The sequence below is a fragment of the Arvicola amphibius genome, chromosome 7 (genome assembly GCF_903992535.2).
Source record: "Arvicola amphibius chromosome 7, mArvAmp1.2, whole genome shotgun sequence".
NCBI lineage: Eukaryota > Metazoa > Chordata > Mammalia > Rodentia > Cricetidae > Arvicola > Arvicola amphibius.
The window spans coordinates 100,000,870-100,014,152 of record NC_052053.1 but is presented as its reverse complement, the minus strand read 5'-3'; the positions used below and the strand labels follow the sequence as shown (position 1 = coordinate 100,014,152).

Sequence of the window (13,283 nt, the reverse complement as noted above, 5' to 3'; positions counted from 1 at the left end):
TAGAATTAATATTGCAGAGAGTATTAGTCATTATGAATCATTTTTAATTTCACCTTGCTGCATGGTGGTGGCACATGCCTTTTATCCCAGCCCTCAGGAGGCAGAGGCAGTTCAAGGCCAGCCTGGTCCACAGAGTGAAGTCCAGGACAGCCAGGGCTACACAGAGAAACCCTGTCTTCAAAACAAAACAAACAAAGCAAAAACCACTTTCTCTTGTTCATTAGTAAAAAAATGAGAAAGCAGTGTAATTTTATTATATTTTAAGGCTAATGCTATATATGTTTACTTCTTCCTATGTGACAATATTATGAGCAAATGCAGCATAACTTTGATCCTTTAAAGTGATCATTTATTTATACCAGTTTAATAATTGATCTTTATTAAACAAAGAGGGCTTGTTCTTTGATATTTCACATTTTCTTTTTTTAAAAAGATTTATTTATTTATTATGTATACAACATTCCTTCCATATATGCCTGCAGGCCAGAAGAGGGCACCAGATCTCATTATAGATGGCTGTGAGCCACCATGTGGTTGCTGGGAATTGAACTCAAGAACTCTGGAAGAGCAGCCAGTCCTCTTAATCGCTGAGCCATCTCTCCAGCCCCGATATTTCACATTTTCTGTAAAGTACTGCAGCTCCATATGGTTTAGTTTATATCTTGTCGTGCTATGTATATTTGATGAAGTTTTGAAACTCTTCTGAGTGACTGGTAACTTAGTCTGTTCTACATCTTCATTAAAAGTACTTTGGGCAGCGTTCATTCCTAAGAATGCCATCGGCAAGCTTTCCCTGTACATTCAGTCATGAAAGCAGCTATGGGATTTATCTTTAAATCATAACTGTCAACTATGCTATATGTTCCTCATAGCAGTACACTAATACCAGAAATCCTTACAGTTCTCAACAATGCACTTAGCCTTGTTATTTGAAAAAGTGCAGCTCTGGCTTACTTTGCTTAAACTTCCCCCGTAGTCTACCTACTATTATGATGTCTGTTGGGGCAGCTGGCCCAATCCCTGCGTTCAGGTGCGTGGCTGCCCCAGGGGAGAAAGGTACCTTTAAAAAGAACCGGGTTGGCAACCGCCGCTACAGATGTCAAATAGAGTACTATGAGAAAATATTTAAAAGTAAGATTCTTATCTAAAGTATCAAAAAATAAAATGCAGCAATATTTTAAAAGTAGCATTTGGAGGGTGAATTGGAAGGTGAACATACACAAAAATACAAGTTTCTATGGCAAACTAGTGTGGCTACTGGGATTAAAGGTGTGTGTCTGTAAGGCTGACTAGTGGGGCTCTTTTTCTCTCTGAGGACAAGCTGTGTTTCTTAAAATACAAATGAAATATCACTACACTTCTGGAATGTACTTTGTAGACCAGCCTGACCTCAAACTCAACAGAGACCTTGCCTTCAGCCTCTGGAGTGCTGACTAAAGGCATGTGCCACCATGCCTAGCCTCTGAATGTATCTTAACTCTGTTAATCTTCCAAAGTAATGGTGCTGGTCTCAAGCCTTCTCTCTCAGTCAGCATTCCTAGTCTAGGTACTTCCTCCTACTTCCCAACTTGCCTTTCCCAGCATATGACTACACTATCTGATTTACTTGAAAAAATATTTGCATATTTTATTTCAAATCTGAAAGTAAAAATAAAGGTGGCAGATAATTGCTGAGGAGGGGGTAGAATAGCAAAGCAAACATAAGAAACGTATATAGTAGGGGCTGGAGAGATGGCTCAGCAGCTAGGAGCTCTTACTGTCAGTTCAGGGGACCCAGATTCAGTTCCCACCACCAAATAGTGTCTCACAGCAAAACTCATAGTGGCTAAGAAAATAGATAGAAATAATAGTTCCAAATACATCGTTTCTTACGGTATTCCTATGTGAATACCTTAAGTCAGTGGTTCTAATTCAGAAGATGGCCTGTTACAGCCAACATAATACTTTTACTCTAGACCCTGAAATTGGGATTGTATTTGTGGTAGAATTCTTGGACATACAACTCTTCTAAATTTCTTTAGTTTTTTTTTTCAGGGGAGAGCAGATGTATATATATGTGTTCTTATGTGTGCACATACATATGTGTGCTCATGGTGTCTGGAAGTCAGAGGATGACATCCAGGGTCTTCTTCAATTGCTCTTTACCTCATTTTACTGAAGCAGGTCTCTGACTGAACCTAGAGCTTGCCAAGTCAACTAGTCTAGGTAGCCAGTTTGCCCCAGGAGCCTTGTCTCTCCTTCACAGGGCCAACATAAGCAGTGGGTGCTGGGGACCAGAACTCTGGTCCTCATATTTGTGCAGCAAATACTTTATACTATGAGCCATCTTTAGTTATTGTTATAGATACCTTCAATTAAAATCTATTATTCTAAAATAACAATGAAATTATATTCAGTATGTTACACTTAAGACTGCAGGAATATCAATATAATCAGTGAAATCCCAGTTATTATGGATAAATTAAATGAAAAAAGAAATGCAAATGATCATGTCTTATAAAAATATGTTCACCAAAGAATAAAAGATCAGTAACCCTTAATTTAGTATGTTTCAAAGGAGGCACTTGACAGAGGTTTCTGTCCCGCCTGGTCCCGCAGCTGTGCAGTCCCAAAGAAACACGCATAGGTCTACATTAATTATAAACTGGATGACCTATTAGCTCAGGCATCTTATTAACTAACTTTTACATGTTAAATTAACCCATAATTTTTGTCTGTGTTAGCCCCATGGCTTGGTACTTTATATCAGTGAAGCATTCTCATCTTGATTCCTCTGTGTGTGGGTGCCGACTGCAGACTGAGCCTTTTCTCTTCCCCAGAATTCTCCTATTCTGGTCACCCTGCCTATACTTCCTGCCTGGCTACTGGCCAATCAGTGTTTTATTAAACCAATACCAGTGACAAATCTTGACAGGTACAAGACCATTGTCCCACTGGCACTCACAGTCATTGCTTACAGCAGTATAAGTTGGTGCAGATCTGGGAGGCAGTTTAAATTGCAATGTGTGTCTAAGTCTTAAGTGTTTCTACTATCAGTAAGCTTACCCTGGGGTTTATTCTAATAATTAGTGTTTCAGTTACAAAACTTAACAGTGTCCCTATGTGATTGGATTTGCCCCCCAAAAAATGGCAAAGCTACATAGTATGTAGGAGGAATACCAGTAATTATAGCAAATAGGTGAAAATATAGTTATTTTTTAAAAAATATATTATTAGTATGTCATTGTAAAGTAGCTTTAGTGTACAGGAGAGATTGCCCAACAACTTTTTAGTCTAAAAAATAATTTCATTGTCCCTGGAATTGCAGAGACCCCACAGTTCGCTTCTTGACTAAGGTTGCTTATTAGTTTCAGTCTGCAGTGAAGCCTGAGGCTCCTCACTTGTCTCATTTCTCAGACAAACACCCTGAGCCTCTTTTAACAGTTATTAACAGTTTTAATAAGACTCCCTGCACTTGGGAAGTATCTGTAGTCCCAAAATATTGTGGACAGTTACCTTAACTGCTCTGTAGATTTCATACTTTTTTTCTTAAGTAACTTAAATGTTTTCCTGTATTGCTCTAAAGATAAAGTTCTTTTTTAATATGGCCACCTCTTAGAATTTGGTAGATTCATAAAATCCGTATTCTGATCTACTCACTCTTGTAAATATAACAATTGTTTGTGCCTAAACTCTGGCTCTCAAGTCTTATATAGCTCTGGAACAAGTTCCTAGGTCAATATAGTTTTTTCCAGTTTGATTCATTTTAAAATGTTGATAGCCATGTAACTTTTCATTGTACTATGTAGTTAATGAGGGGTTTGTGTGTGTGCTCACTCACACACAAGACAAAAACAAGGGCCACTGGAGCTGTTTTGATTTGGGAGGGAAAGATAAGAACTTCAAGAATCAGCTGAAGTACTTTTAAAACCTGTTTCTTATTTAACTGGGTGAGTACAGGTGCTTCCCACCAAGCCTGACAGCCTGAGTTCGGCCCACCTCATGCAAGGCAAGAATTGATGCCTGCAAGTTGTCCTCTGACCTCCACACATATGCATCACACACACAAATACAAAATTAAATGTAAATTTTAAAAATTTAACTGCTATTAAATGGTGGCATACAAGATGAATGAGAGTTGGTAGCTTTTCTTTAGAACTAACAAGAGTTCAGGCATTTCCCCATATGACTGTACATAACAGTGCCCACTATATTGTGTCTTTGCCATACTCATTTACAAGTTTAGTTTTCATCAAAATCACAAAAGGACTCTTTATTTTAGAGAAATAAGAATGGAACATATGCCAAAAATTGTGAATAATTTTGAGAGTCAAGATTTTTTTTTAAATGTTTATTTATTTATTGTGTATACAGTTAGCCAGAAGAGGGCACCAGACCTCATTACAGATGGCTGTGAGCCACCATGTGGTTTCTGGAAATTGAACTCAGGACCTTTGGAAGAGCAGGCGATGCTCTTAACCTCTGAGCCATCTCTCTAGCCCCGAGTCAAGATTTTTTAAAGGCTTTTAAAACATTGTCATTTTAATACTCTCTCTCACGCGCGCGCGCGCGCGCGCGCGCGCACACACACAAACATGTTGGGGAACGGGGGACAACTACTAATAGTTCTTAGGCTTTGGGTCTTATCCTCAGCTGGAACATGAGTGTGCTGTGTATGCGTACCAAAAGGTATAAAATGTGTGCTGTGTATGCGTATTAGTAGGCATGAAAAACACACAGAGACCAGAAACACATTTTAAAAGACACACATTTATTAGTTTTGTAGACAACAAAAGGAGTTGCTTGTGATGGCTAGCTTGTTTGTTTTGTCAACTTGGTACAAGCTAGTTATCTGAGAAGAGGGAACCACAGTTGAGAAAATGCCCCCCATAAGACTGGCCTGTAAGCAGGTCTGTGGGGCATCTTCTTAAGTGGTGATCTACGTGGGAGTGGCCCAGCCACTCCTGTGTTGTAGGCCCTGGAGTGTGTAGGAAAGCAGGCTGAGCAAGGCAATAGGGAGCAATCCGGTAATCCGGTAATTCGTGTTCCTCCATGGCCTCTGCCTCAGTTCCTCCCTTCAGGTTCCTGCCCTTCTTACATTCCTGCCCTGCCCTCCCTCAGGTACAGACTGTTTCCTGGAAGTGTAAGATGAAATAAACCCTTTCCTCTGCAGGTGGCTTTGGGTTCTGATGTGTTATCAAAGCAGTGTAGCCCTAAGGTGTTTGTAATATGAATACACTTCATTCTCCCTACTAAATCAGTTTTGCAAATAATAGTGAATATTGGTAATGACATTACTAATATAATATAAATTAGAAAAAATATCTCTAAAATGAGTTTGGCGCTTTTTTTCCTTTCTTTTTCTAAAGACAGGGTTTCTCTTTGTAACAGTCCTAGCTGTTCTAGAACTCACTTTGTAGACCAGGCTGGTCTCAAACTCACTGAGGTCCTCCAGTCTCAGCCTCCCAAGTACTGGGATAAACTGCCTGGCTGGGTTTGAATTTGTTTTGTTTGTTTGTTTTCTTGAGACGGGGGTTTTTCTGTGCTGCAGCTCTGGCTGACCTGGAACTCACTTTGTAAACAAAACTGGCCTCGAACTTGCAGAGATCCGCCTATCTCTGCCTTGTGAGTGCTGAGATTAAAGGTGTGCACCGCCACTGCCTGGCGAGTTTGTCTTTTAAATAGAATCTTAAGTAAAAGTTCTATTTCTAGGAAATTAAATTCATTTGTTTATTTTATATGTATGGATATTTTGCCAGTGTGTTTGTCTGTGCACTATCTATAAACCTGGTGTACGCAGAAGCCAGAATAGATTGTTGGATACTCTAGAACTTGAGTTACAAACAATTGCGAGCTGCAGTGTGGGTGCATGGGAATCAAACCTGGGTCCCCAGGAAGAGCAGCCAGTGAGTGCTCTTAACTACTAAGTCAACTTTCTAGTACCTGTTTCTAAAAATCATCTTGACAGACCCTCAGGCAAATTTATATGTAGCAATGAGTTTTTTGTACTGAAATATTTATTATTCCTTATAATAGTTAAAATGGAAGCATCTTAGATGTTGAACTTTAATAATTATTCTAAGTTGTGCTTTAGCTATGTAAAATATCATGGACCTACCTATTACTTGTAATGTTATTTTAAAAACAATGATTTGGGAAAGCAATTACACTTACTGTTAAATGAAAAAAGATGCTAAGAGGTGAAATTTTTCTAGATGGTTGAATTGTTGATATTTTTAATATTAATTCTGTATTCCCTCATTTATTTTTATAGTAAGAATGCGTTTTTCTGATTAAAATGCTTTCTTAATTAAATACAAGTTATTATGTTTTATAGCTTTAACAGTTAAGTAGTATTAGTAAAACAACAATGATTGACACTTAAAACTGTGCAAACTAGTTTTACCCTAAAGACAAAGTTTTACTGGTTTAAGAAATTTATCTTAAAATGTGTTGGATTTAAGCCAAAACAACTAATTTGGGGACAACTTTCCTTTTCCTACCAGAAATTGAAGACTTGTTTTCCTCGCTTAAACACATCCAGCACACTTTGGTTGATTCCCAGAGCCAGGAGGATATCTCACTGCTTTTACAGCTTGTGCAGAACAGAGATTTTCAGAATGCGTTCAAGATACACAATGCTGTCACAGTGCACATGAGCAAGGCCAGTCCCCCATTTCCTCTTATCTCCAATGTACAAGACCTTGTACAAGAGGTACGTGTCTGAACGTCTTGTTGACATCCACCGGCTATTTATTAGTCAAAGCAGACTGTGACAAGGCTGAAGTCATTATTGTCTGAGGTAGTGGATAATGGTCACCTGCTAAGAGTTGTAATGGGAAATGAGAAAAAACTGGTGCATGGATTATGTTCTGAGAGTATGTATAACCTAGTTAATACTGATCATGAAGAGCTAATTTATATATAAAATAAGTATAGAAAGTAACATGCTTCAGTTTTAATACACTTAGTATGGTTTTCTTTAACCATTATATATTATAAACTCAGATCAATTAATAATCCTTAATAATCAGGAATTATAAATATAACTATTGACAATTTGGAGGTTTTTCTTATGAAAATAGTAGGTTGCAGGTCATCAATTTTTATTATTTTATGTGTGCATGTTTCACCTGCATGTATGTCTGTGTACCCTATGATTGCAGTGCCCATAGAGGCCAGAAGAGTGTGTCTTATCCCCTGGGACTAGAGTTACAGATAGGAGTTACAGGAAGTTGATAGCTGTCATGTGGATGCTGGCAGTTGAACCCAGGTCCCCTGGAAGAGGAGCCCATGCCCTAATTGCTGACCATCTCTCCAGCCCATATTATCCAGTTCTACTGCTCTATAAAAGTTTCTTTTTTTAATATGTTGCTTTTAAATTCTATGCATGTGAGTACTCTATCAGCATGTATTCCTTTATGCCAGAAGAGAGCATCAGGTCCCAGTATAGATGGTTGTGAGCCACCATGTGGTTGCTGAGAATTGAACTCAGGAACTAAGGAAGAGCAGTCAGTGCTCTTAACCACTGAGCTGTTTTTCCAACCCCAATTTATACTTTTTCAAAAGAAAAGATTGATAACTTGAATTTCATGGAATAAACTTTTGCTTATCTAAAAACATCTATGAGTAAAATGTAAGCCAACAGGAAATAGAATTTAATTTTTCTTTTTTTTATTTTGAAATACTGGGGGGGTGTATGTATGTCTCTGTGTGTGTGTGTGAGAGAGAGAGAGAGAGAGAGAGAGAGAGAGAGACAGAGACAGAGAGACAGAGAGACAGAGACAGAGAGAGACAGAAACTTCTGTTGTGGTAGCATGAGCACAGGATTGTGGGGAGACAGTATGGCATACATGTGAACCAGTGGCTTAATGGTGGACCCTAAAGGCATGAGTAAGATCAGAGCTGGAAAAGAGGCAAGAATCAGGTGATGCTTAATGCTAAAGATCTTATACTCCATCCTGTAAGTGACTAGGAAAGAGGCAGTGAGGATGACAGTGGTCATTTGTAATTGAATATCAAATCAAAATAGTTATTCAATTCTCCTACAAAACAGTTTGAACAGTATGATTTCATGTTGGTAAAAGTAGGTATAGAGATAGCTACCCGGTCTGATTATAGAGCTCAGTGCTAGAGTGCTTGCCTAGCATGTGTGAGGCCCAGGATTCAATCCCAAGGACTGTACAGAAACAAACAAAAGGTTGCCCCTCTGTGCCACTGGACTGCACATCCTCAGATTCAACCTAGTTTTCTGAAAGAATTTAAATCTGTACTGAACACAAACAACACTACACAACTATTATGTTAGGTATCATTAGTAGGGGAAAATTTAAAGCATATGGATGAGAAGGCCTGCTAGTTACATGCAGATACTCTGCCTTTTTGTAGAAGAAACTCAAGTGACTTTGGACTTGGGTATGGAACAAGAGTTCCTGTAACTAATTCTGTGCCATACTAAGGAATAACTATATACATAGAGATTTCCTTGGTGCATGTGTATGTCCAGTTTTATTGAGGTATAGTTTGCAATTGTTAAAAATTGGTGTTTCGTGGTTGACTCAGTATAAATATCTGTGTGTGCACCTGTGAAATCTTCCACCTATCCACAAGTTACTAAAACATCCACCATCCACAAAGCTTGCTCAAGGCCGTGGACAGTAACTACCTCTTCTACTCTTTTGCCCCTTTTGTTATAAGCTAATCAGCTTCCTGCTTTACTAATTTGCCTTATGAACATGTCAGATAAATAGACAATATTTACTCTTTTGTTACTTTTCTCGTCAGTGTGGCTGAGTACCTGGTATGAAACAACTTAAACGGGGAGGATTTGTTTGGGCTCACAGGATTCGGGAGGTCATGGCTTATCCTGGCTGAAAAGGTGAAGCATTGGGGGAGCTCATTGTGACAGTGGAATGTAGGACAGCTGGCTACGTTGTCTTGGTGGTCAGAAACAGACTTAGATGCTGGAGACAGAGTCAGAACCCATAACGCATGCACACATAAACTCAGCTGTCCTTAACTTCTGTAACCTCACAAAGCAGCACCAGCACTTGAGGATCAGATGTGCAAAAACATGAGCCGGGGGGCGGGGGTCATTTCACATCAAACCATGACAGTGTCTGATTTCCTCTGCTCAGTGTAATCTTGAGGTTCATCTCTTCTGTGCATATATCAAATTGAACCCAAGAGTTCACACATGATAAGTACATTGCCACTCACTTGAGTTCCAGCCCCAATAGTTAGTAATGTTTTGAGTAGTATTCTATTGTGGGACTATCCCACGATGTGTTTGGTCACTTAAACCTGTTGAGAGAGATTGTGTCCTATTACTGGTTCAATTTAAATTTTTTTACATTTCTATATTGTGGAGTGTGTGTGCGTGTACATGCTGTGGTGTGACTGTAGAGATCAGAGCAAAATTTTGAGGAGTCAGTTCTCGCCTTCCACCACGTGCATTCTAAGAATTGAACTTGGGTTGTCAGGTTGATGGCAAGTGCCTTTACCCACTGAACCAACTTGCCAGCTTTCCGGTTACTGATCCTCAAATATGAGGTGTAGTGGTGTCTTTTTAATATATTCTGATTATATGCTTGTGGGAAGGGGCCAGTAACAAGTAAGAACAGTCCTTCAGTTCCTTCAGCCTTGTACATTTAGCTAATGATGTGTGTTGAGGCTAGGTTTGGGGGCTTGCTGGTAGAGAAGGGAGTGTTTATCAGAGTTCTAGTTTTCTTGTTTTGTTTTGTTTTGTTTTAATTTTTCAAGACAAGGTTTCTCTATGTAGCCCTAGCTCTCCTGGAACTCTATCTGTAGACCAGGCTGGCCTCAAACTCACAGAGATCTGCCTGCCTCTGCCTCCTGAGTGCTGCAATTGAAGGTGTATGGTACCACTGCCTGACTTTTAGTTTTTTTGTTGTTTTAAAGAAAGATTTCAGAGATGTTTAAGAACTGACTTAAAAGTAGAAACAGGCCTGGCTGGTGGTGGTGCACTCAGGAGTCAGAGACAGGTGATTCTCTGTGAGTTCGAGACCAGCCTGGTCTACAACACGAGTTTCAGGACAGGCTCTGAAACTACAGAGAAACCCTGTCTCGAAAAACAAACAAACAAACAAACAAACAACAAACAAATAAAGAGTAGAAGCAGGAAAAAAGTGTTGTCTGTAGAATATTATTATTATTGGATTGATTTGTAGCTTTTATAAAGTCTTGATATTTTTTTTTAATTCAAAACTGTTTTTCCCTCTCAGAGTTGCTTTCTCCAGCAGTTGAAAGGTGTTTTGTTCAGGGATTATAAATTTTAAATTAATGCTGTCGTTTTCATGAAGTTTCAAAAGAAAAGCATTGTCTTGTAGTTTCTGGGTACCAAAACTAGGGGGCAGAGTAGTTTCAGTACTTTGTTAAGCAGCATTGCACTGGTTACCTGGAACTCACAGGAATCCTCCTGCCTGAGGAGTAAGGGGATTAAAGCATACACCACTACACCCATCACTATCACAGTATTTTAGGTTTGTGTGTGTGTGTGTGTGTGTGTGTGTGTGTGTGTGCGCATGTATGTATGTATGGGTGCTTGTGGGGACCGGAGGAAGACATCAGATCCCCTTGGTCTGGAGTTACAGGTGGTTGTGAGCTGCCTGCTATGGGTGCTGGGCATCAAACTCCAATCCTTTACAAGAACACAGGCACTCTTAACTGTGGAGCCTCCTTTCCAGTTCTCCTCACTGCCTTGGTATGCTTGTTATGGTAAAAATCGGTCCTCATCTTGTCATCTGATAAGTTTAATTGGAGAATTGCTAATAAAATAACCATAAGTGATATAGGATTCCTGTTTTAATCCTTACTTACTCTTTAAATTTCACTAATAGTGACAGTTTTGGTTTTGTAGTTCACATTGTTGCAGTGTGCCATTTTGGAGAGGTTCTGGGGTTCGGAGGTACACAGGCAGAAATGAGGCCTGAACAGTAAGAGCACACAGTATAATCTTTGGGAGAAAGTAGTGTTCAGAGAAACATACCTGCCTCAATGAATATTGAGGTAAAAGATTGAAAATTGTAAAATATTGGTAAAAGATTGAAAATTGTAAATAAGTGGACTTCATTTTTAGTTCAAGTAACTAGAAGCCAAGGAAATAGGAAAGAGTAATTAAATTTCCTAGTAGGAAGAATAGATAATCATTACATTATAGCTGATTCTTTGAAAAGCATGGGAAAGTAGACACTACCTATAGTCACTTAAGCCATCCAGCCGTATTAGGAAAGAAAGAACACAATGCAGACACAGATGGGGGTCATTTAGTCAGCCATTGAAGAGGTTTCCATGATGGAGGTCAGCCTGACTATAAAGACAGACACAGTGGCCCGAAAATCTTACCATAACTGTGGGAGTTTTCTCAAGAACACACTGTCCATTGTCTTGTAAGTGTGTAACTTTAAATTGACATCTCAGATTTTTGTTTGTTTGTTTTGTTTTGTTGTGTTGTGTTATGTTTGTTTCTCTGGGTAGCTGTCCTGGAACTAGCTCTTGTAGACCAGGTGGCCAGGCTGCCCTTGAACTCACAGAGATCCGCCTGCCTCTGCCTACCTAGTGCTGGGATTAAAGGCGTGCGCCACCACTGCTCGGCAACATCTCTGATTTTTAATTTAGTTTTTTAAAACCTCTAAAATAGCATAGTAACTAACTGGTAGAGCAGATCTTCTGACTTACAATCAATGTATTTTATGCTGTGTTGGGAGAAACTTTTGAAATGGAAATGGTTCATTTGCAGATGTAAATATCATATTTAGCGTATGCTTTCAAAAAAGTGTAATTTTTACCCATAACAAAATTGAAAAGTCTGTGGGAAAATGTTTTTTATTTATATATTCCTTTAGTGTTTTTCTTCACTATAAGTGCTTTTTTTTCATTTTGATTCTCACTTAGAAATAAAAGTACTACATTACATAGATGCTATGTTAATATGTTAATTCCTATGAACCAGAAAATTTTTTTTTTAATTTTTAGGTACAAACTGTCTTAAAGCCTGTCCATCAGAAGGAAGGACAAGAATTAACTGCTTTGTTAAATGCTCCACATATTCAGGTAGTGAAAGCACAAAACATTGTATTTATTTCTAGCATTTGCGTTTGTAGTCCTCTCGGCAGAGTAATTGTTGGGTTATACGTTTTCATATGTAAAACTATCCTAATCATGTTTTTAAATAGATTATTTTAAAACTGGACAAAAAAAATCCTTGTATAATTATCTGGCATTTTAAGCCTTTAAGGACTTGGTCATAATACTATGTGCATGAGGAAACTAAGTCTTACTATGGTCGTGTTCTTACTTAAAGTACTGTGGGTTTCTTTGGAACAGGCACTTTTACTGGCCCACGATAAGGTTGCTGAGCAGGAAATGCAGCTAGAACCCATTACAGATGAGAGAGTGTACGAAAGTATCGGCCAGTATGGAGGAGAAACTGTAAAAATAGTTCGAATAGAAAAGGCTCGTGATATTCCATTGGTAAGTGTTCCCATGTCTGATCTGAGATTTTCTTCTATACAAAGATCACATGTGATACACAGTTGAAAATCCTGTTATGTTCCTGGAGAGTTTTCTCTTTGTGGGTTAATTTGTTGGAGTTCAAATATACTCTTGCTCAAAACCTTTATTTGGTTGAAAAAATTAATTTCATTGCCTGTCCACTCATAATTTAGTGAAAATAAAAGCTCATGAAATACTTATTGAGGGTCAAGGAGTGATAACTTACTCTTTACAATGACAGCTGGAAAATATAATCTTTGGGAGCTTCATTGGAGCATGCTTGATCCACAAGCATAAACATCTGAAAGTTGCACCCCAGCACCTCTGTGAAGAGCCAGCATGATGGCATATGTCTGTAATCCCAGCTCTCTCAGTGACAAGCAGACTCCTCTGGAGCCTGGCAAGCCACCAGCCTAGCCAAATCAGTCAGCTCCAAGTTTAGTGACCTTGTTTCCAAATATGAAAGTGATTGAGGACTTTCACACACAAATAAAGTAGTAAAAATATTTTTTAAAAAAGAATGTATAAGCAGTTTATATAACTAGTTTCTTCCAGGAGATTAAAATGGAAAGTTATGATAATAATAATGTAAATTCTTCAGAAAATTAGGTGTTTTGTAAAAGATTTGTTTACTCACTGTGTGTATATGCTTGAGTGCGTGTATGTGTTCCACATACATGCAGGTACATGAATGTGCCAGGAAAAGAAGTTGTAGCCCTTGGAACTGCAGTTAAAGGGGTTTGTGAGCTGCCCTTTGTGGTTGCTGGGAACAAAGCCCGGGTCCTTTGAAG

General features: G+C 38.7%; 1 protein-coding gene across 6 annotated transcripts in view; it reads left to right on the top strand.

Annotated features, from left to right (window-relative positions):
* Nucleotides 1-13,283, top strand: part of Pals1 (protein associated with LIN7 1, MAGUK family member) — an 82,519-nt gene that overhangs the window by 50,230 nt on the left and 19,006 nt on the right. For all 6 annotated transcript variants that reach the window (XM_038336856.2, XM_038336852.2, XM_038336857.2 and 3 more), the window contains 3 exons: nt 6,486-6,694; nt 11,974-12,051; nt 12,325-12,471. In XM_038336856.2, the coding sequence (XP_038192784.1) occupies nt 6,486-6,694; nt 11,974-12,051; nt 12,325-12,471 (434 nt within the window). The remainder of the gene's footprint in view (nt 1-6,485; nt 6,695-11,973; nt 12,052-12,324; nt 12,472-13,283) is intronic.